The sequence below is a fragment of the Pteropus vampyrus genome, unplaced genomic scaffold (genome assembly GCF_000151845.1).
Source record: "Pteropus vampyrus isolate Shadow unplaced genomic scaffold, Pvam_2.0 Scaffold125, whole genome shotgun sequence".
Lineage (NCBI taxonomy): Eukaryota > Metazoa > Chordata > Mammalia > Chiroptera > Pteropodidae > Pteropus > Pteropus vampyrus.
In genome coordinates, this window is record NW_011888906.1 from 2,346,324 (window position 1) to 2,371,288 (window position 24,965).

The following is a 24,965-nucleotide window of genomic DNA, read 5'->3' on the forward strand; positions in this document are numbered from 1 at the left end:
GCACTAGATACATATTAGCTATTATAATTATGTGGAAATATATAGGAGAAGGGAAGATTGAATGTGGGGATAAGAAATACTTCATAAAGACAGTGATATTTTTGAGGCGGATACTGAAGCACAAATAAGGTTTTGTTCCACGAAGAGGCAGGAGCATGGAGCTCTAGGCAAAGGGTGCAGCAGCATGCACAAAGGTAAAGTGGGATGTGTGCCTCATGTTTGTCCAAAGAAACCAAATAATTGAGTAATGTGATGGTGTTAAGTGGTAGGGTATATTTTGGGATGTGCTAGGGTATATTTTGGGGTGTGGCAGGAGATGAAGTTTGAAAAGTAGGGGCCTCTTTCTGAGGGTCTCATGGCAAGTTAAAGAATTTGGATTTCAGCAGGGCATGACCTGATGAGGTTTATTTTAGAAAGATAACTCTGGGAGTGGTGTGCGAAATGGTTTGGGGAGGAAATTAGAGTCAGGTATACCATTAAGAGAAGGTACTACTAAAATTGAGGAGGAATATGAAAGTCTTAATTTTGGCCTGGGAGCAGAGATGAGGAAACTTTTAGAGAAACATTTTAGAGGCAGATGTAGGAGATGATAGAGTCTGTTATGACTCAGATTTCAGGGTTGGGTGACTAGGGTAAGTGGTTCTCAAATTTTGCTGTGTAATTGAATCATTTAGGATGCTTTTAAAAATTCTTCTGTTCTGTCATACCCCATGGCAAGAAATTAGAAGTCTGGAGGACTAGGAACCAGGCATCAGTATTTTGTAAAGATTACCCAGTTGATTCCAGCATGCATCAAAGTTGGGGAACTTCCGGCCTAGGTAAACTGATGTCATTAACTGAGTTGGGAATGGATTTAGTACACACTACTGGGCCCTTACTTTGTGCTAGTCAGTTTTAGTTCCATCATCTTACTAAACAGTCACAACATCTCTGTGATGGTATCCCTCTCATTTTACACATGAGGAACTGAAGTTCAAAGATGTGGGAAATACATGGTGAAGGTCAGGGAAGTGGTTGAGGCCGGATATAAGGCTAGATGTTGGAATCACGATCATATCCTGTAGGCCGGGAGTCACAGGCTCAAGAACTACAGGGGCCTTTCAGACGGTCTAAGTAAGTGAAGCTGCTGGGTGGGAGTAATAGGGAGTGGTGGGGATCATGGCAAACTAGAATGTGCATACACTGATAGATATACGCTGGAGCTTGCATATGCTATGTAAAGGAGGAAGCTGTATTCAGTTCTACCTAATTGTCATGGGCTCACAGTTGCCAGATTTTTTTTTTTAAAGCCTAAATCTAGATTTGACTGGGAAGTTTTTACATGTTTTAAATGAACAATTTCAAACATTTTAACCAATTTGGGGACATTGAGTAACTAGTTTGTGATCTCTGCTTTAAGAGCTTTGTATGCCATTTTCCTTTATTCATTTAACAAATATTTAATGATTGCTGACCATGTGCCTGGCAAAAACTTTATAGCAACAACTTTGGGGATTTTTGACCTTATCTATCTACAGTAAAAAATATACTGTGCTATGATCCAGCGTGAACACAGTCTGAAAAAAGTTGTACAAAAACAATATTGCTTTCTGGGATGCACTCTGATACTTTCTATTCTATTTCTAGTTCATTATTAAAAAGTGCTCGTCATGAAGCACTACATTAATTTCATAACCCACCAATGGGTCACTGCTCAAATTGAAAAACTGGGTGAGAGGGAATACTGGATTGGAGGGGTGCTGTTCTCAGCCTTGTTTTCTAGATGGCAAAATGAAGGTATTTGTAGTTTGCAAGAATTACAAACTTATTCCCTTTAGCACAGAGAATATTGCCAAGGGAAAAACAACCATAGATAACCAGAATGGGCCGTGGGATGTATGTAGGGGGGAAGCAGTCCGCATTTGGCTGAATGGTCTTTTGTGAGGAGAAGACATGTTCCTTATTGGTTGATAGCAGCTGTTCTTATTAAAGATCTCATAACAGAATAGTATACGGAGGTGCACTAGGCTGTAGGTTAGAGACCAGGAGGGGTGGGGTAGTGAAGGAGACACCATGGTGAATTAAAGGCTGGTGAGGGAGGACTTAAGAGACCTTGTAGGAGCAATATAAAAATATTTGAGACATACTGTAAAGGTTTTAAATTGTGTTTTGAAAAGGAGAGAATTCCGGACAAAAACAGCTGATGAGGATAAGGTATTCTTTGCAATAATTTTCTTAGAAAAGGTTACAAGACATTATTAAGAAGTAGCAATGATAGTATTATCGTGCATAACAAGGGAAGAAAGGAAAGGAAACTCGCTTTGCCCAGGTCCTGTTCTATCTTTTGTCTTGATGAAAGAAAGGTCAACATTTTGGCAAAAACAATACAGCAGTGTTGGGTTGCGGGCTCTTTGGGAGCTTCCCGGGTAAAATCTAAAACTGGCCCCCATAGCAGAGTGCAGGGCAAGACCAACAGAAAAAGGCAACACTTCAGATTGGTAGGGGGCAGATTAATAAGCAAGGGAATTTATATAGGAGGCCTGTCTTGGACAGCAGCAACAGGAGTAGATCGCTACAGCTGCCTGCCAGATCATAAAACTTTATGTAGAGGTCTTAACTGGGTTTAGTCACATACACAGGGGATGTGAACTGGGTTTAGTCTTGTACCCGGTCCAGACTGTCTCAAGGCTGTGTCCTTGGGCAGCTTCAAGCCCTGGGAAGGCAAGCAGAGCACATATTCCAAAACAAAAGGAAATAGGTGAGGAGCCTTTGATTGCCTGGGTCCAGCCCATGGGTCAAACTGAGTCTTGTCTTTTTGATGACCTTCCCCAACAAGCAGTGCCCCATTTACCTGATTTTTGGCATTCTTGGACCTCTGGAACACAAGTATTCCTAACAATAAATGGAATAGGGATCAGAGATCTATGTCAATGATTCTAAACATAGCTCTAAGGAGGTTATGGACCTCTAGCAATTTGTATTCTGATACATTACATTCTGATACATTTTTCAGGAGATAGTGTTCACAGCCTTTTTTAGGTTATTGAAGGGATCTGGGAACCCCTCTCCCCCAAAATGTAAACCTAAGTCACAGGGGTAAATATTCTTGTCACAGAGCCCCTGTACTTTCACATAGCGTTACAGATTCTAGTTCAGAAGACCTGTGAATTTTGGGTAATTATCTTTGTGGCATCTCCAACAGAAATGCTGTGCACCATTGTGTTTTAACTTCTGCAGAGGGTTTTGATTCACAAAGGCACCATACCCCAATGCTGAACAGCTCTAACTTTTAGGATTATCTTCCTTATGTTGAGTTGAATTCTGAACCCTGTGTCATTCAGTTGTTACTCTTCTGACTACATAAACAAGTTGCCATGAAAAGTAATGGAAGCTGATCATAAAAATTGAACCCATGCTCCTTCTAAGGCATTTTCCTTTCCAGGCTAAAAATCCATGGTACCTTGAACAGTTATTCATGATGAAATATGGCTTCCCTATTCTTCCATCCTGAGCACCAAGTTGTCATTGTTCTTACCAAGAAGGTATTGTGGATATCTGTTGTTTAATCTGCTCAGCATAATGGTTTCTTGGAGCAGCACTTCCCATCCAACCTCTCCAATTCTGTGATTCACATGGGGGCTGCCATTTATTGTATCCCACTGCACTGGCCATGGTTGATTGGATTAGGCTGGGCATTGGACCTAAGCTGGGAGAAAAAGAGTCTCCCCACTCCCTGAACAGACAGCACATATCTGGGACCCCCTGGTCCCCTTACTGGGTCTTTAATTTTCTCCGTAGCACTTACTGCAGCTTCATGTGCTATGGGGAGGAAGACTAAAAGAAGCAAGTCAGCTGCACTAGGGTAGGGTCTGCATCTGCAGTGTTCATGCTGTATCTCTTGCACTTTTTCATCTCTATGAATGAATGATTGGTGGAGGAATTGTGAGCCTGAGCTCTGGCACTGGCAGTCAGCCTTGACTCCAGCTCCTGTAGAGAAGGCAGCCTAAGGGATAGAGAGGAACTTGTCAAGGGACATAGAAATGGGAGAAGGACGAAGCCCAGGCAGCGTTTGAGTCCCTGGCTCCTGTTGTCCCTGAACCTTGCTGCCATCCTACAGTAATAGGACTTATCCTTTAACTCAGCTAATTTGCATTGGGGTTGTCACTCTTATTAATTGTTCAGTAATAATACTGACATGGAGGCCAGCACTAAAAACATTGTCCTCTGTAATGTACAGTTGTGTCTGGCCAATTTGGAGCCCAATGGGACTGCCATCTCCTTTGTTCTTGACACTGTAATGAGGGTTTTAGAGAAGATTTTTGTATTGTCATAGGTACTTTTCCTACTCACTTTTTTCCTACTTACATTTTAGATGATTTCCTGAAGTTAAAGTTTAATATCTCTTAGTAGTTTGAGATCAAATGCATTGCTTCTGTTATATATCTTCATCTTTAAATTTATAACTTTTGTACATTTTTCTGTTCATTGTATCAGAGAATCTGAAAAAATTTTTTTCTGTTACAGGTACAGAGGGACCAGGCGTCAGCATCTCCGAAGAGAGACAAAGTCTAGCTGAAAACTCTGCAACAACCGTTGTTTACAACCCTTATGCTGCCCTTTCTATAGAGCAGCAGAGGCAGAAGCTGCCAGTGTTCAAGGTACATTGAATAAGCATGTATAGTTCGTCGGCCTAAAGCAGTCTGCAGTAGCTTTATACTTGGCGCAGAAGCAAATAGTATGTCCTCTTTCCCATAATGATTCTTTAGAACACAAAGAGCTCAGAGATAACCTTATCTGAAGGGATTAACTTTTCAAAGCAAAGTATGTGTATATTAGTTAACCTTAGAAATCTTCAAAGTCCTTAAGATTTTTTCAGTTAGAGCTTATATATTGAAAATTGAAAGAAATGGAATGACATCCTCCTCCACCTCTTTGCTTTCAATTACGGACAAGTTTCAGATGTACAGAACAGTAAAGATAGCACAGTGTACTTCTATGCATCCATCTTCAACAAATTACCAACATAGGCCAATTTTAGCTTTCTTTTTAAAATTGTATTTCTTTAAACAAGATTAATTGGGAATAGTGGTGGTTTCTGTTGAAGAGGTTAACTCCCACTAAGATAGTGACAGGATTTTGATATGTTTATTTCTCACCATGTATACATCCAGGCATTTGATTTCATTAGTCTTGTGAAATGGATACTTCTCTTGTCATCTCATAAGAGACCAAAGTGTAAACTAGAATCAGAACATGTTTGTTTACAGTGAGCCTTAGTTCTCTAGTACAGATGGACCCAGTCCTTGGACACGTTTTCTCACTGTTACCAAGTCCATGTGGGAAACCAAATTATAATCAGGAAGTGGGCTCAGAGCCACACGTGATTTAGATATAGCTGAAGAATATTTATTTCATATAGCCCCTGATGAAGGGTGATGCCTCTGGAATGACCTGATAGGTGTGCCCACCAGCACCCATGCCCCTGTCTCTTTCTCCGAGACAGTGCTGGGTGAAAACTGCCGAGTTCTTATACTTAGGGAGTCCCTTTGTCTAAATTGTGCTAATAATTCCTCTTCTATTAATATGTTCTTTCTCCAAATGGATATAAAATGACAGCCTTCTTAATTTAGCCAATTGCCTTGATCAGTTTTATGTGGACCCAAACATCTTAGTCACTCATGTGTTGACAGTCTTTGGGTTTCTTCCTCAGGTGATTAACCTCATCCATTATGTGTGAATGCAAACTAGTTTGACCCTCAGGAGATAAAATTATAGGTTCATTGTTGCTTCCTCACCATTGAGGGACACGGTTTGAGCTGTGATGCAGTGTCTGGACTGCAGATTCAAACCCAAGCTTCATCATTTGTGTGCTGTGTGACCTTGCTTCACCATTTGAGCTTCTGTTTTATCTATAACATGGGACTAATAGTAGTACTTCTCTCATGGGATATTGTTATGAGAACTAGATGAGATGATCCATACGGAGCATTTAGCAAGATAGCTGACACGCCATAAATGTTCAAGAACGAGGATAATTGTTTACCAAGTATTTAATTTTGGCCTTTTCTTGACTGATCCTTATCTTTTAACTGTACTTATAAAATATAACAAGTGAAACAACAAATGAAAAAAATTAAGCAAGTTGTTAACATATACTGATGAACTTAAATGGTAAGAAGGAGCGGTATAAGTTACTGATAGAAAGCAAAGCAGACTTTAAGCAGAGTTAAGATCTCATAAGATGGCAAAGATAAACCTAGAAGATGAAAAGAATAAAATGTTATCCATTCACCACTCCCTTCCCTTTTAAAACTAAAAGTAGCTTTAAAAACAGAAGTTGAATCTAAAGCATCAGTAAATCTGAAGCTCACCTCCTTCTTCCCAGTGCATTACAAGGCGGTCTTCCCTTTGACACCTTTTGTAGGCTGGCATTCTCTTTGGGCCCTGGACACTGCTGTGCAATGTTGTTCTCTTATTCTGTCAAACTCAACCTCTGTGGAGCTCATTCTAGTCTTCCTCACTAGCTCTCCTTGATTTCCCTACCTGTGCCTCTTGATGGTACTCTCCTTCTGGTTTCCAAACTGGAAATCTTTTTGTCACCTCATGATGTCACACATTGGACTCTCCATTTGTAGTGCTTCGTATTTAGCACTTGAAATATGAATTATTGCCTTCAGTTTCTTCTTGCTCAAATCAATCTTGTATGCTGCTGCCCATTTTTCTCAAACACTCACAGTATATACTGTTCCTCAGGTAAAGTCCAGTCTTTAGCTCTGCATTCAAGGCCTTTCACAATGCAGCCCTAACTATATCTCTCATAACTCATTTTCAAACCAAACCTAGAGTTTTTCATGGGCTTTTTATAGCACCCCTTGAATAGAGTTTATATAGTTTGCTTACTTCTATCTTTCTTTTGCTTATATTATTTCCCTTTCCCTGGAATGCCTTATCTTTCTCTCTGACTGTAGTCAAATTGTTTTTTCAGATTTTCCTTAACCAAGTACCCATCCATCCATCAATCCATCCAGCTGTCCATCCAGTGGATGGAGCTGCCATTTGCAAAATACCTGCAAAGAATCCAAACCTCTCCTCTTCCCCTATCCAAGAAAAAGAAAGCACAAAATGCAAGCAACCAACAAGGAAGCATTCAGACTAGTCAGTAGGCCACCTGCAACCAAATCTCCTTTGGGTGCTTGTAAAAATGCAGATTCCTGGGCCCCACCCTAGCCCTACTGAATCAGAAACCCCGAGAGTAGGGCTAAGAATCTTCATTTTTAACAAATATCCTAAGAGATTTTCACACTAAGATTTGAGAACTACATATTTAGTCCCCAAATAATGCCAAATTCAAATCCTAAAACAGCCAATACCTCATTTAGCCAGTTAGGCAGCATGCTAGCCTAGCTCTTCCATTCTTTACCAAACACATTGCTGGTATGGAATCAGATGAGCTGAGCAGTGACCAGAGTGGGAGAATTAGGCTGTTTTTTTACTTCACTCCAAACGAGGTGTTAATGGAATACCTTCATGACTTTATAGACCAACAGGTGTGTCTGTAATCAAATGTGGGTAAAAAAAATACATTCTGAAGCTAAGTAAATAGTCTTTTTGAATTACCTGTGACTTTTCAGTGGCCAAACCAGTGTTTCTGCTTACACAGACTGTGTAAAGGAAGGCTCAGTGGAAATATTAGAGGTAACATGTGGGTGCTCTTTTGTGAACTTAGATTTAGAGTTATTTTTTTTTTTTTTTTGAGTTAATCAATGAAAAAATTTAAATAGGTAATACATGCATGCTCTGCAAAATTCAAAACTCTCCTTCACATTCCTGCTCCCCATCAACCCTGTCCCCGTCCGTTGGAGACAGTGTAGTTACCAGTTTCTTGTTTTGTTTTTCCCCAAAATAGCTTTTACTTAAACAAGCATATTGTATTTACCCTTTAAAAACACAAATACTGGTGCATTATTCACACTGTCCTGCAACTTGCTTTCTTCCCTTAGCATATCTTGTTGACCATTTCATATCAATACAAATAGACATTGGTTCTTTTTAACAACTGCATATTATTCCATTATTGGAGTATTTAGTAACTAATTTAACCAATCACCTGTTGAACATTTAGGCAGTTTGAATTTTGGGCCATTATAAACAATACTGCAGTGAGTATGCTTGTACATACGTCTTTGTTCACGTGTATTAGTCTACCTGTAGTATAATTTCTTATAAGTGAAAATCTTGAATCAAAGGGTATGTGCATTATATGTTTTGATAAGTTATTGTACTCAATTGCAATTGTATCAGCGTAAACTGATACCAACAGTACTTGAGAGTTGGAAATACATTTTGATAGTTCTTTTTAAAATTTCCTTTGCAAACAGCTCATTTCATGATGTTTAAATATCTTTGTTTAGGTCTTTTGAAAAAAGATATGGCTATTTATAATATATGGGTTTTTTTTTCAGCTTAGGAATCATATATTATACTTGATAGAAAACTATCAGACAGTGGTGATTGTTGGAGAAACAGGATGTGGGAAAAGTACACAGATTCCACAAGTGAGTATATATTTAAATGTCTTTGCTCTTAGGTTTGATTGGAAGGGTTTTGTAACTTGAGAACTCTCTTTACTGTTATTTGCATTATTAAGATCTCTTCTCGGAGGAAATATTCAACCCAGCTAGTATTCTTTATTAAGCTTTTGGGGTTTATAATTTCTTTGATTAATACTGAAGTAATAGTCATCTTCAATTTATTATAATTCCAATTTATTATAATAACTGGACAGCCACACTCAGAAAAGAACAATAGAGACTCATTCAAAGAAGTATAATGCATATTTTCTGTCCTCAAATCATTATAGTTGAAGAGGAAGTGTACGATGAATACTTTTTAGTTGTAAATAAAAGTTGACTGTTACAGAACGATGCAGTGCTTTGGAAGAAAGCTCTCTTCAATCATATCTGGTGTGAATAGAATTTGAAAGAAGGATCGGAGGAGACCTTGTAGAAAAAAGGGTACTTGAAGTCGACCTTGAACAAGATGTTCTAATCCAGTGAATATTGTGGTCAGACATACTGGAGTGGAGAAGTGTTTGGGGCTCAACAAGAGTGGAAACGTAGGATCAAGAGTGGAAAGAGAGGGCGAGATCAAAGTCTGTCTAAGAGCCTCGACTTGGAGGGTGAGGAATGATATGTAAGGGGTCAGGGACGACAGTCCTTGCAGGTTTTTCTTTTCTTTTTTAACATAGATTTTTTTTAATTGAAGTATAAAATACATACCAGAAAGTACTTAAAATAATTGTCCAGCTTGATAAACTTTCACAAGTGAATACACCTGAGTTACCAGCACTCAAATCAAGAAAAAGAGCAGAACGTTACTAGAACCCCAGTTGTGTCCTCACCTGGTCCCCTGCCCTCTTTTCCTGCCCCCACAAACATACACACAAGGGTAACTTACTCTGGCTTCTCACACCACAGATCGGTTCTGCCTATTTTTGAACTTCGGTGAGGAAATAATATAGCTTCTTTTGCCCACCCCAATAATGGATTTAGGATAGGGCCCAGATGGAGGGATCTCTTTAAAGTTCTCCAGGTGATCTAAAGTGTAGCTAGGGAAAGGTAGGCACAAAGGAATGACCTGGGGAAAGGACAGCAGAGGAAATGCTGACCTGGAGGGAAAATTTATGTGTAGATGGCATCAAAACCTGGGCAAATTACTTGCTTACAAGAGGGACACAGGAGAAGGGCCATGTTAAATTGCCGGGAGATTATAAGGTAGGAGTAGTAAGAATAAAACAAGTGATAATTATTATATGTATTACATAAAGTGATCAGTTTAAACACATTAACCTGTTTAATCCTCAGTGACCCTGTAAGGTAGGTGCTCATTTTACAAATGAGCACCCTATAGAGAGGAGTGAGGTAGGGAAATATAAAACAGAGGTAAAAGGCCATGAAAGATTAAATGATTTTAGTTTGTTTTGGAATTAGTCTGCATAATTAACTAGTCAGCTTACTTTAACTGTTATGGTAACAAAGAACCTGAAAATCTCAGTGGCTTAACACAAAGGTTTTTTTCTTCCTCATATTATGTGGCCTTCCCGGGTTGATGACCCAAGATGTGGGCTGCTCCAAGTGATCACTGGGTCTTAGGATGATGGCATAGCTCTTACCTGGGATTTGTGGATTTTTGTAGTAGATGGTGGAATTATGAGATGGCTCTTAAAACTCCTTACTGAAGTGGCACTTCTGCTCACATTTCACTGGTTGAAGCAAGTTACATGGGCAGGTCTGATAGCAATAGCATGGCAGTGTACATAACCCACCCACAGGGATGGGTGGCCCATATTTGGATCAGTAATACAATGTAGCACAATCATGCGGTCATATTCCCCAACGAGGCTTAGCTACTAGGGAGCAGAGGGGTCCTGCTGAGGGGCTGAGTCCCAGGAAAGAAAGGCCTGAAGGAGAAAGGAGTAGGGTCTGAGGATCCAGCTTGGGTGGTGTGGCAGCAAACAAAGGTAGGGGTTTTGTTGCTGTCGTTTGTTTGTTTTAATTTTAAGACTTTTAAAAATATTAAACATTTTTTGAATATTTAATAGATTCACGTGGTTTAAAATTTAAGACACAAAAGGACATAAAAGAGAAAGATTTCCCTCTGCCCTATCTTGTGATACTTCCTTTATGCAGATGTAACTGATGTTATCACTTTCTTGGATAGAGGATTTTTAAAATCGCATTTACAGAACAATATGTTGTGTGTGTGTATTTTTATATATATATAGATATATAAATATGTATATATTCCTCCCTCTTTTTAAATACAAATGGTAGCATCTGTACTGCTTTTAAAGTACCTTGTCTTTTTTTTTCACTTAATGTATAGATCTATTTTCAGTCGTTTAGAGTCTAGTAGTTATGTAGTTTCTACATAATTTATTTTGCCAATTCCCAATTGATAGACATTTAGGTTGTGGATTTCTAGTTTTGTATTATCACAAAGACGTGATGAGTCAATCTGCTGATAGATCATTTTGCACATATGCGGGTATGCTTATAGAATAAATATACTAATTATGGATTTGCTGAGTCAAAGGACATATGCATTTGAATTTAATTATTTTTAAGGAACTATTTTTTATAAGCACTATGTTTTTTGCATAGGAAATATAGTCATATGATATCAAATTAAAAAAGCACAAAGGAATTATTGGTAAAAAGTGAATCTCCTAAGCTTTGCTGGTGAAAATGACTGAGATCATTGTGATGGATTATGTTATTGGTTCAGGTATCTACTACCCCTCCTGTGGAAGGATTATTCTTTTTCTTCACCCCTCAGTTCCTCTTCTCTGAAACAGTCATAGTTCCCAACTTCTTATGAAACTAAATTTGAGTTATGGCTTAGGAAGATTAGAAAGGCTGAGGTCACAGCAAGGATATGGAACAGGTCTTCCTTAACCAAACTGTTTTGCTAGATTTATATACTGTCTTTCCTTGGACACATACAGCATGCCACAGTGCCAAACACCAGTTCTGAAATTTCACAAACTGTATGTGGAACCTAGATGATATTTTTTCCTAGAGCACTGTTAAAACAGTGGACTCCAAAAACAAGCTCTTTATTACAATTTTCATAAGCCGTTTTTGGTGGGGTTCTTCTTAATCCCACTCTGTAACTAGAAGAGCAGATTGGGTGAACTCTAAAAAAGTGGAGAGAACTCTGATGGAATTCAGTGATCTCCCTTTGTGACATACCACTACATCTTGATGTACATACTATACCTGCTTTTGCAGTATCTTTAAATTTCCACTTGTCAGCAACCAGAAGTGTGCAGCAGAAGTCTGAATCTTAGGTGTGTTGAGAAGATTGGCTTCATGGATAGGTCATTTATTATGGAAATCGTTTTGTCTTTTGCTTAACACAGCTACTAGGAGATCGACTACGAGTCTGTATGTTTTATTTTGGATGGTAGAATTGTGTCCTGGTTATGTGGCAGGGCTTCGATATGCTGAGCTTGAATCCCAACTCTTAGATTTCTATCTGTGTCCTTGGACAGATTATGTGACCTCTTTTTTCATGTCTAAATTGTTGACGATGCTATTAGAGGATTTGTTGGGAAGATTAAATAGGGTTATGTCTGAAAGGCTCTCAACACAGTTCCTGGCATTTAGTAATGTACTCGATGAATCTTAGCTATTAGTCTTGTAGTATTGATCTTGCATTTGTGTTGATTGGGGCGGTTGGTAGTATTTTGTGTATGTATTTAATACAAGAGTACAAGAGAGAGGAACTTTACAGGTTTTATAGCAAAAAACCTACCTACATTATGTAAAACATTTTGTTCCTTATAGTCATTTTCTAAACTATTATTTTAGCTAATTTTAGACTAACAAAAGTTGTAAAAATGATATACCCCTCACACCACTTCCCTTAGTACAGTAATCAAAAGCAGGACATTGACATCGGTACAGTACTACATAGTAGCTAGGCTGCAGATCTTACTTAAATCTCATCAGTTATCCAACCAGTGTTCTTAGTTCAGTGATCTAGTACGTTGCACTTACTTGTTATTTCACCCTAGTCCATCAAGTCTATGAGAGTTTTTCAGTCTTTCTTCATCTTTCATGCACTTGACATTTTTTGAAAAGTACTAGCATTTATTTTAAAAAAATGTCCCTCAATTTGGGTTTGTGTGGTGTTTTTGAGCATTAGAATGAGCTTATGCATTTTGGAAAGAACACCACAGAAATGGTAGGTCCTTAGTGCATCGTATGAGGGTTTTCAACGATGTTGATGTCTTATCACTGATGAGGTTAATCTTGATCACTTGGTTAAGGTGCCAAACTTGGTTAAGGTTTTGCTTATAAATTTACTGTCTTGTCTTTCATAGTCGATTAATATCTTGGGGGAGGTATTTTCAGGCTGCAGATACTCCGCTTTTCTTTAAACTTTTGCCCACTAATTTTAGCATCCCTTCTTGGATCTTGTCTGCAGCAATTACTTAGGCAACGATGATTTTCTCTTTTTCCTTCTACCTTTAGCAAATGGAATCTTCTATAAGGAAGAACTGTCCTTTCTCCCTCATATATTTATTTATTGAATTATTTATGTATTTCAGTATGGATTCATGGATATTTATGAGTTAAAGTCCAATACCATCATAATTTATTTTATTGTTAAAAATGGTCTGGCTTTGATCATTAGGAGCTCCTTCAGTTTGGCTCCTGTGTGCTTTCTAAAAGCCTCCAACCTTTTTTTGAACACTTTCTTACTTTCTAGTACCACAAGACATTTCAGTCTTGTCTTATATTTCCCCCGCTCTAGTGCAGGGATCAACCACTTCTCCAAGAAGCCCTGGTTCCTTTTACTGGAAAATGGTGTTTAGAAATCAAGATTTGGGTGCTAGGGTGCCCATTGCTACTGAGATGTCTTTGCTGTAAATCTCAATGGAAAATATATAGAAATGAATATTCATAAATACATTCCTCAGACTTGGGAAAATGTATATGAATACTAACCCTCATATATAAAAACCCCTAAATATCTGTATCAGTCTGTATATGTGTATAAAAACCCATTGATTTAGCTAATAGTTTTTATTCCAATTCAATACCATAGGGCTTATTTTAGCCTTTCCTTATCTGTAACTTTTCTCCAACAGTGAGATACTCAGATTTCAGCTACCATATATTTACTTACCTGTTAAATTCTAATATACATGTAAAATAGTTTCAGAATTACAAACCCATCCCTCTGTTGGGGTATTTACTAACATTTACAAACCAGATTACAGTTTGTACTAACATTCATTAGCTAGATCCTAGCATTTATGCACAGTTCTTTTTGTCTTTAGCCTTACGGCATCCATTCAAGATATTGCTTTCTAGTTACTTAGGTTAGTCCTTTTCTTCCCCACCCCCGTTAGTGTGATCATGTTACTCATTTGTAATACAGACAGGGCCATTTGTTAGTGTTTGTATTTCCTTTAGATTTCCATCCTCATCCTGGTTGGTTTTGTTCATTTGGGGGATATTTGAAGAGTCTGGGAAACATGACTGGGGTTCTCAGAACCACACAAAAAGATCTGCTCAGAGCATTGTCACTCCCTCTTTATCCCTGCTGTTCTGTTTCTATTTTTCATCTTTCCATCCCTCTCCTACTGATTTTTCATTGATAACTATTTAGTTTCTGGTTTGTCTTTCCTTATTTCTTTTAAACAAATGAGCAGATACATGTACCAGCATTTAAAATTTTTATTTTCTATTATAGAAGTGATATAAATTCATGGTAAAACAATTTAGACTTTATAAAAATATGTAACTGATAACCACTGTTATCCATTCTAGATTTAAAAAATGCATATACTCAAATACATACATAACAAATCTATATAGCAAATAAATACATATATAAATCAGCTAAATGCATATAAAATTTTTATTTATGCTAATATAAATTAAGTAATGGAATATATACATTATATAAAATTTAATTGGTTTTATTTAATCTGGCTAAAATATTTTGTATGGTTGATATTCATATTGAAATGTCTTTGTGTGTACTTTGAAATTCTTGGTCTACAGATTCAGCATTGTTCTGAGTGACTCATGGATAGTTTTTTTATTGAGTCAGCTGTAGTAAATGGAAATTTTATAAGATTTGGGAGTCAGAATGTTAAATTTGTGCCTTGGTTCTTCTGATTATCAGGTCTGATGGGAGTTTAACTAAGTCATCTAACATTTCTAAGCCTCAAATCCCTCATTTGCAAAATAACTTCTAAAATGTCTGATAGAAGAAGAACGATCTGTTATTTTTATCACAATACAGGGTCACCTTAGGGGAGATTGTTTCTAGGAAATGATGTCAGATGTATACTTAGATGTGATTTTGTTTGTAGTACCTTGCAGAAGCTGGCTGGACTGCTGAAGGAAGAGTTGTGGGAGTGACCCAGCCTCGAAGAGTGGCTGCTGTTACAGTGAGTTTGTTTTTTTGTTTGTTTGTTTTCTTTTGTTTTGAATTCAAAGACTTCATCTGTGTCTTCTATTTCAGTGATTTTTTTTCTTGTTTCCTAAAAGCCCCAAGTGAATATGATGATACTTCTTAAGAATTTAATTCTTCAGTTTAAAAAGAACTATGGTCTGATTATTTTTGTAAAATTGATATTCATGCATTATGAATTTTTAAGTAGTAATAAAGCACAGAGAAGTCAAAACAGAAAACGAAAACAATTTCCAAATCTCATCGTCCAGTGAAAACATTGCAAACATTTATAAACATCATTTTAAGCTTCTCTTTTATGTTCATATAAAAATGAATGGTTGGCTGGATGGATAGAAATAATTTTATAAAAATGAGATCACAGTCATATATTTGCTTTTGTTGAATTTGACAAAAGAGGAAACTGAAGTGAAATTGGGAGTATTACTAAACCTTGGGTAGATAACTATTCACCATAAGAGAACTTATTAAAGCTTGAAAACTAAGAAAAAAAGATTACAAAGAGCTTTAGGACATTAGTTCTTTTTCAAATTACGTTATATAATTAGTTTCCTATTAAAGACTAAATCAGCACACTTATTCTTTCTACCTTTCCCCCATCCATTTGTTTTAGATGTAGTACTGTAATTTTTATTTCTAGATTTAAAAATATATGTTCTTTTCTGTAATCATAACTCCTACAGGCATTTATTTTAATTCTAGTTTAAATAGTTCTAATGTTTATCACAAATTATTTCCATGGTTTGCCAACCTTGAATTGCTCATTTCTCTTTATTTCTTGATTGGCTGAATTTGATAAGCCCGAGGATATTTGATTGTGGTTTTTGTTAATATGAAATTCTTGATTCCACTCTCTTTCCCTAGGAACTGTGCAGACATTGTTCCACTGCCTTTGGCATGGAGGATCACTGTACAGAGAAGTCTGAGGTCCAGTGGGCCTTTTCCCCCGCTAGCTTTCTGGCTTACTTTTTCAGCTTGAATGCTTGTAAGATTCTTTTTGCACCAGGATATCTTAATGCTAGTTGTTCTGTCTCATTTTTTCTTAGGTATGGAAGAACTTTTAATATGCAGGTTCAAATCTCTTTATATTATGCAGATTTTCTTCTATTATATCTTGGCATACTTTTCTGTTCCATTTATTTTATTCTCTTCTTCTAAGAGCATCAATTAAGTGCATATTAGATTTTCTTTGTTTATTTTTAGTAGTTATCACTATTATCTGTTCTTTTCTAGTTTGTTTTGTGAGATTTCTTCAAGCCTGTCCACAATGTTCGTGATCATTTTTAGTCAGATTTATTCTATTTTGGTTCCTTAATATCTCTACCTGGGTCTCATAATCACTTCTTTGAATGTTTTCTTTCTCTTCAATAAATAGAGAAGTGAATATTTTAAATGGGAAGAGATATTATATAATACATTACAAATTTTAAAAGCAGATACTACTACATTTTTTAAAATCCAGAAAAATAAATGTTTTTGTTAATTAACTGCCTGACATCTTTATGTAAATCTTTTTTCCTGCAATTTGGCTGCTTTTTCATTGGTCACCTCTTTACATGACAGTGATTTTCTATTATTTTCGTACAGAGAGAGTAGAGCAATATTTTAGTGTTACTCCTGCATGGTGGATTCTGATTTGCTTTTTATTATTCACACTGTGGAAAAGTTTCTTTAATATTGTAACTGGCTATTTATAGCATTATATAATTTTAGAGATTGTTCTTAAATTTGGGAAAAGCCTCTCTAGCATCTTTCATGTCCAGGCCGTGAGATTTGGAGACTGTTGGCAGACTGGCTTCTGATCTGTACATTTGAGACCTTGTTTCTCTTCGAATCCTCTGACTTTGCGTCTCTTCCTTAAGCTGTTTTTAGTTTAAGCTTATAATTTCTTTGAAACTGGATTTCTTTGGCTGAATTCTACTTCTGTTTCTTTGGGTAATAGTTTTAAAGTTTTTTAAACTTTTCTTTTTTTTTGCTCGTGTTTCTTTCCTTCTTTCTTGGTCGGCTTTAATGTGGTGGGCTTATGTTAGTACTTTTAATAGCTGCAGAATTGTGAGGTTGTGCTGGTCTGGATAATGTACAACCTCTCGCCAAATCTCTTATTTTCCTTTTCTGGGGCATGAGGATGAGGATCTGGCAGTACATTCCTTGGTGATTTGAGAGGGCTGTAATTGCTCATGGTAAAATTCTCTGGGCTTTCTGATTTGGGATTTGCTGCTTGTTCCTGACTGTCTGCCTTCCTCAGCTTCTCCTCCCTTGTGATTCTTTGCTTTCAAAGTGGGTCCCCCATTGAGACATTTCCCATGCCTCCTGGGCCTGAATATAAGGCTGCTTTCTGTTTTGCTAATCCGAGGATTGCTAGTCCTGCCTTTTAGGGTGGTAACACAAAGGGAACCAGCAGCCCGCTCTGCTGATAAGGAGGTTGGAGCCTCTCTCCTGTGTTCAGACCTCACAGTATTTGGCAGCCGTCCTTCCTAGTTTGTTGTTTGGGCTCCTGTCTATCTCCTCCTTTCCTTGAAGATGGAGGTTTTGGTTGATAATATGTTTTATTTCTTTTGTTGTTTTAAATCAGCTCTGAGAGTGGCAAGTGGGGATAAAAATGCTTTTATTTTGTCATCTTTACCTGGACAAGACATTAATTCTATTTCCCAGAGTTATTTTTGCACTGTACTAATTATTGTGTAATCCTTTTTCCCAAATTGTCTTCAAGTTTGAAATTACTATTATTCCCCTCTTTAATTCCCCCCCTCAGCTTCCACCTCTGACCTATGGATGTTGCTGTTTCCCCTTAAGAACTGGATCTCTGAAGGCAGAGTGTCTCCTCCCACACTCTCTCGGCCTGCACCCAAGGCCTGGCTCACCTGGTGCACTGCGGCTGGGTGGAGGGGGCAGCATACCCAGGGCCTGGTCCGTGGCTCCACCTGGGGCGTGAACCCAGGACCTTCTGCGTATAAAGCAAACGTGCTATTACACTATGGAGCCACCCCCAAGTTTGAAATTATTGATAAACATTTCCAAGTCTTATGTGTGTGTGTAAAAATGGAGTTAACAGTTTGAAAGTACATGATCTTTTATGTCACAAGACATGACTCAATTACTTAAAATTAGAGCAGTTTTTCCTATTTGTGGTTTGGAATCCCAGCTCTTAATCAGTGTGCATTTTAGTTCCAAATTTATAGCCATGGATAATTTCCATGAAGCCACATACTTTGTCTGGAAAGAACAAAAAGTGTATAAATTAACCATGTAGCATTAATAGAGCTGTCAAGATTGAAATGCTACATCTCAAAAAGTACTTTGTGTGCCGACTGAAATCTGAAAACAATCTCTTAGCCTAAGAACAGATTGCATAAGCAGTTGCTTGATCACTGTGAGAGGTAGTTACTAATGAGTATGTTCATTGGGCTCATATGCTCTGGGTTTGGCTTCAAGGCCAGTCTGTGTCTTGAGCTGTGATCCTGGACAAGCTCTAAATTTGTCATTTTAGTTTCTGTCTTATCTACCTCATGGGCTGTGTGCATACTTAATGACATACAACTTGTGAAAGCTTGAAGCATAGTACTTGTAGGTAGTAGGTGCTCAGTGATTGATATTTTTTCTTTTTACCTCCCTTTTCCTATATTTATTTGTTTCTGTCAAAAAGATAATATTTATCCAGTCCAATTGATGAGGTTATTGGGAGTACAACTTAACCATTAGAGGTGGAAATCTATTAAAAAACCAATAGACTATGACCTTTCAGATATCAAGGTATGTGACCATAAATTAAATTTTTAAAAAAGTTTGAAAATAAAATACTTTTAATAGAAAATGTATATAAATAGTGAAATAATAGAACTAAATTTGTTTGGCTTTTGCCTTATAGACCCATAAAATGATTTTATTTTTATGGAGAGGGTTGGTTTATTTATGCTCATTCTTATAAGCCTATCCCCATCAACTCTTAGTATTTCTGTGTACACATTCTCCATTTGTACCATTTTCTGAGATTTATAGTATAATAATCTGTAGGGTTGAAATTGAAACAATAACAATAACAAAACTGTCGTGATGAAATACTGTTTATCGGGAAATATAACCTGCAGAGGTAGAGCAATATAGGATGAATTTCTGGTTTCATAAGATGTTTTGAAAGACTACGTGGTGTATACCAGCTGCTGGATGATTGATTCTGTTTTGGCCTACCAGATCTGTAATTTCAAGTCATTAGGCAGAGCCACCACATCTGATCCTCATCTGCCTTCAGTTTCTTAAACACAGTTGGCCAGAGAGCTGCGTGCAGAGAGCCTTTGGGTTCCTAAGCCTGAGGCTGCTGTGGCCCAATGACTGTAGCTGTAAACTCTGCTTTAGGACATCTGTGCCAGCCCACATTCCAATCCCAGGACTCAGGCGCTTGGGGGGAAGTTGCCTTACATGGGGGTAGGTGTGCTAGATTCCCAGGAAACCTCTATAATGTTGCTTCTTTTTGGTTCTTTTCATTTAGGTAGTTTATGTGATGAATGTCATGCTCTTTATTTTCTTTTAAACTAAATTAAAAGCATTACTGTTCTTCCTCATTCATAATTATTCATTATTTCAGATATTTTCTATTAATAAGATAATAGTCTTTGATATCATTCTTGGAGAAGTATGAGATTTTGCTGTTGAATTATTTTTTTTCTTTTTTACACTCACTTTTTCTTGTCATATATTGGTGGGTGAAAAATCTATCTATAGTTTATGATCTTCGTAATGTAATATATTATGTATTTTGTTTACTACTTTTACTTTATTATGTTGAATTGTTTCCTTTGTTAATCTTCTCATCCACTCACCTGTCCTTTTTTTACTTTTTAATCTGCAATCTTGTCTTTATTTTCTCTTTTAATGGTTTTGGTACACTGTTGCAAATTGTTTTAGATGATCTCACTTTGGAAACATTCTTTTGCTTCCAAAGAGAAAATGAATTTAGCCCAGAATTAAATTTGATCATTTCTGTTCTCCTGGCTTCATGGTTCAGAGGAAGGTCTTTATTTCAAGGTATAAAGACATGAAAATTTGTCCCTAGTTGGTGTGCTAAAGAGTAAAGAAGGCTTTAGGAACAGAGTGAATCTTGTCATTTCTTCTGCTTTCCTTTTTGCTTTGGCCACCAGGAAATTTAGAACTGAATTTGTAGTTCAACTTAAAAACTTTAGCATATCTGTGTTTTTAAATTTTTCTCATTGGCCTTGATCTTTTGAATTTTATCTGTCATTTCTTTGATCCTGATCTGTAACATCTTTATATGATTCTGTTTTTTATTACATATGTTCTTATAAGTTGCCTCAAGTTGATTATAGAATGAGGTGAGAGATGTAAAGTTAATAAATTGCAAAGGTTATCACACCTGTTCTCTAATCACCTTTCCCTATTCCTTTCATTTTCTACCATGTTCATATACTATTTAAAAAATAAGTGACCTTTAGATTTTCCATAGTATGTGCTCTGTGCAGTAATTTCTGTCTCTATTTTCAGCATGATCTTTCTTCCCAAAGGTTGCAGGGAGAGTAGCTGATGAAAGGGGTGCGGTGCTGGGCCATGAGGTGGGCTACTGCATCCGCTTTGATGACTGCACTGACTCGCTGGCTACAAGAATTAAGGTGAAATGCTCAAGCTGCTTTTCCTGTTGTAAATAAGGAAGAAGGTTATTTTGGGGGAATTAAAAACATGCAGCATCACTGCTGACAGGACATCGATACCATGGTAGAAAGTGCATGAAATCATCCTGGCCATCAGGGAATTGAGTCTTTTAAGGACCTTGGTTCTATGGATGGAGAGGTTGAGGACCTGGGAGGTTGAATGTTGCCTGACATTATGTGCCTGTCAGTGTTAAAAGCAGGACTCAAAGCTGTCCTTTCTTATGTGTGTTTTATTGTTTTTCCACTGATCCACATAGCTGTCTAAATATAGAAACATGCCTATAAAAGGCCTAAGAACACGGACAAGGTAGTATAAATTATAAAGTGTAGAATTCACAAATGTTATTTTTCAATTAGAACTTTCTTATTTTTACATGACAATAGACTTTACATGTGTGTTCTTTGACCTAGTCACTAACATTCAAATAATTCGCTGTACAGTCAACTCAGCAGAGCATCTGCTGGGTACCACTATGCTGGAATAAAGGACTCATCAAATAGTACTCTATAACAGTGAACATGCTGTGATGAAATGAAAATTGGTTATTAGGATCTCAGTTAATCTCAGTTTGAATAGAGGAAAAGCGAAATTAACCACATGAGCTAAATGAACAATGTAGTGATTTGTAAAAATATGGACCTCATTTTCCCAATTTCAGTAATTTGTTAACTTTGACATTCATTTTACTAGGTAAGAGTAATATTCTTTTGTATCATCAAATATGTTGAAACAAGTTAATTTTTAGATAAATTTCAGTGGATTATATAACCAAATTATTATTATTATTTTTTGATCTGCCATTAAAAAAAGCTTTTGCTTTCCATTTGGTCATAATTTTAAGGTGCTCAGTTCTTAATTGGTGGTCTGTCATTGGTGGCAGGCAAGTTCTCACTTTCACTCCACTGCGACTATGTGGCAGCTGGTACGAGCTCCAAGAATAGTGTGATGAGAATTCATCCTGCTTTTATTAATAAACAAAAAGTGAAAACACTAAGATATAGCTTGCCAGGGAGATGTTTAGGCTTGTTAAAGTACTGAATTGTTTTGAGGTGAGAGTAACAACATTTAATTGTTACTGCATATTTCTAAAGCATGTTATAAACATTCATTAACAAACATCCTAAATGATGATAGCTGACATTCTTGAATACTACCTGTGTGCTTTGTCCTGTGCTAAACACTTTACATGTACTATCTCACTTAATTCTCACAATAACCCTCTGAGGTAGATACTTTTATTATTTCCATTTTACAAATGAGGAATCAGGCTCAGAGAGCGTAAGTAACTTGCCCAAAGTTCACGCAGCTAGTAAGGAGTAGAGCCAGGATCTGAACTCCCAGCACTTAGTCCCCATAGCCCGTGTCCTTAACCACAGCTCCTTCAAGCCTCCCTAAAATAATATCAGTTGACGTTGAGGTTAATCACCTCAAGAGCTGCAAGTCCAGTTATCTGAGACTCATGATATTCCCTTGGGTAGACACAGGTTTGTTTGGCTTCACTGCCTGTTCATCAGCAGTATCAGAGGTGCAGGCCCAGAGGAAATGGAGCTTAGCTGATGTTCAGATAGTAAGTGCAGGTGAAATTCTGTCAAAAGAATTGTACACCCCAGCTGAGCTTCCCGTATTTGAAGTCTTTTTTTTGGGAGCAGTTCATTGCTTGATAACTAAAATGTTGGGGCATTTCCTCACAGTCCTTTGTGGGAATTGTCTCGTACACATGCTGGCGAAGAGGTTGTTTAGTCACTTGAACATTAAAAAAAATCATTAATATAAAGTATGAATGAATTATTTCTAAAACTTCTGTTTTTTTGTTTTTTAGTTTCTGACAGATGGAATGTTGGTCAGAGAAATGATGGTTGATCCTTTGTTAACAAAATATAGGTAAATGTGTTTCTTGTATGATAACTTTCCTAAAGTTTCAATAGTACAGAAGTAGATCGAGAAGCAGTTGTATTAATAATGGGTTCAGTCTGTATTTAGCCGCCCCAAAGCTCTTCTTACCTTGGCTGTTTCAACCCTCGATGTTTTCCTTAAAATTTACAGTCAAAAAAGGGCAAATTAAAATCCCCATTGTTATTTGAATAGTCTGTTGATTTATCCTTTTTATTTTGCCTCTGTTACATCCCAAGATTGATGATGACTGCAGAGTCACAGCACAGAACTGGGCAACGTTTTGTTGAATGTAATATGCAGAGTCCAAATCATTATTTATACTTTCTCCTTCCTTTTGTGTCTTTTTCCATCACTTGAGGCATTAAAATTGACCCACCCAGGCTCTGTGGTCTTCTGGAAGGGATGTCACATTTGACTTCCTGATACACATGCGACAGAGCTGTGATCATGTGCCTCTGTGTTGTTTTCTGCAGCTTAACAACTTTTAAGTGATTAGGCCTTGTTCTTTCCAATTGTGTGCTCTGTAGGGTTATATGTTATATGGTAATAATCAGGTATTAGATCCTATTGGAATCCAATGTTGGTGGTAGAAATCTTTAAAGATAGCAATAAATACACCATCGTCTTCACCAGGATATGTTGATGATGCCATTTTTATCAGTTTAAGAGGAGTTACTTGGCTTTATTTTGATATAAGGTGATTGCATGTGGGCTTAGTACCCAGAGATCCCTTTGATGATCTGGATAGGATTGTGCAGATGGTTTTTTTAGACGTTCATCAAGATCTACCTCCTGATTCTCAGTGCCATCATGCTGGATGAAGCCCATGAGAGGACCTTGTACACAGACATTGCCATTGGCTTGCTGAAAAAGGTATGATTTCACTGCCAGACTTTTGCTTTAGTTTTGTTGTCTGATTAGGAAAATAATTTGGAAAATCCAACAAAATACGAAGGAAAAAAATTTAAAGTCATCCATAATCCTACCCATTCAAAGAAAATCACTGGTAGGATTTGATGTATTATTTTCATCTCTTCATTTTTTTGTGTTTTTGTTTGCATGTATACACGCATCTCTTTTGGCATAAGAGGCATTGGATTGTATGTACTCATTTGTGTATTGCATATTTCTCTTAATATTATTACATCAAGGTCATTTTTTTCTGTGTCATTAAATATTCTTTGAAGATGTAATTTTTAGTGGCAATGTAGCCATATGTGTCTACCATAAAGTTTTTGACTCTTCTCTTGCTGTTAGGCATTTATATGGTTTCTAGATTTGAAGTATTTCGAATAATGTCGCAGTGGGCACCCTTGTAATGAAATCTGTTGCATTTCTGTTTCTTTTTTTTTAAACTTTTTTTTATTATAGAATGTTTCAAACATACCCCATAATAGAAATAAAGTTTAATGATTTCCATGTGCCCATCATCTGCCTTCAGCATTTACAACTCATTACCACTCTTATTTCAACCTTACGTCCATCTTCTCCTCCCTTCCCGTATTTTCTGATTGTTTTCTTTGGACAAATTCCCAACCACAGGTGGTGGAGAAAAGTGATTAAGAGCCTGGACTCCGAGTCAGACTGCCTGGGTTCTAATTCTGACTGTCGAGTTTTACTAATCTCTAAAATGGGCACAATAGAAGTGTTTATATGTACTCTGGTATGCTTTCTTATCTGATAGCCACTAACCACCTTAAATTTAAATTAGTTAAAATAGAATAAAATAAAAAAATTCTGTTCCTCAGTCATGCCAGCTGTATTTCAAAGGCTTTGTGGCCACACGTGCTTAGTGGCTGCTGTGTTAGACAGAACTGCTCTCTATTGAAGAGAATTCTCTTGTACAGAGCTGCTCTATATCATAATTCATTGTGAGACTTAAATAAGACAATGTGAAATTCTTAGGATGGTGCTTGACAGAGGGTTACAAACAGATGATGAGGGGCCTTTGGGCAAATTGGAAAAAGATGCTTCTGCTGGGAAAATGTCCATAGCTACATGAGGGGAGGGTGGGCTGGATTTCAGATGCCACAGCCTCCTCAGCTGGGCATCTTTGTGCTGTGTGTACACTACACAGCTGTACTCAGTGGCCCTGGAATAGTGTAGAATAGTATATGTCAGCTGCTCTTGTTATTTTATTCCTTGGCCAAAGATTTAGACTTTTTGATATTTATGAAGGCTTATCCCATATTACCTTCTTAGGAACAATAGCAGAGGGCTTATTTCACCAAATCTTTGCCAACACTGAATATTAGCTTTAAAATATTGCCAATGTGATAGATGAAAGAATAATCTCATTGTTATTATATATATTTTTTGCTATAGTTTGATCATTTCATTTTTCCTATACCTGTCAATCATCTGTTTCTTCGAATAAGTAACTTAATATCTTTTACCCATATTTCTGTCTTGGCATTACCATTTATTGTTTATTTGCT

The 24,965-nt window shown here is 37.0% G+C and overlaps 1 protein-coding gene across 1 annotated transcript in view; it reads left to right on the forward strand.

The window, feature by feature from the left end:
• The window catches only part of DHX35 (DEAH-box helicase 35), a 69,492-nt gene that overhangs the window by 1,783 nt on the left and 42,744 nt on the right, over nucleotides 1-24,965 (forward strand). Inside the window, exons 2-7 of the mRNA XM_011366607.2 lie at nucleotides 4,504-4,637; nucleotides 8,442-8,534; nucleotides 14,876-14,953; nucleotides 20,490-20,594; nucleotides 22,454-22,515; nucleotides 23,331-23,400. Coding sequence (XP_011364909.1) covers nucleotides 4,504-4,637; nucleotides 8,442-8,534; nucleotides 14,876-14,953; nucleotides 20,490-20,594; nucleotides 22,454-22,515; nucleotides 23,331-23,400 — 542 coding nt within the window. The remainder of the gene's footprint in view (nucleotides 1-4,503; nucleotides 4,638-8,441; nucleotides 8,535-14,875; nucleotides 14,954-20,489; nucleotides 20,595-22,453; nucleotides 22,516-23,330; nucleotides 23,401-24,965) is intronic.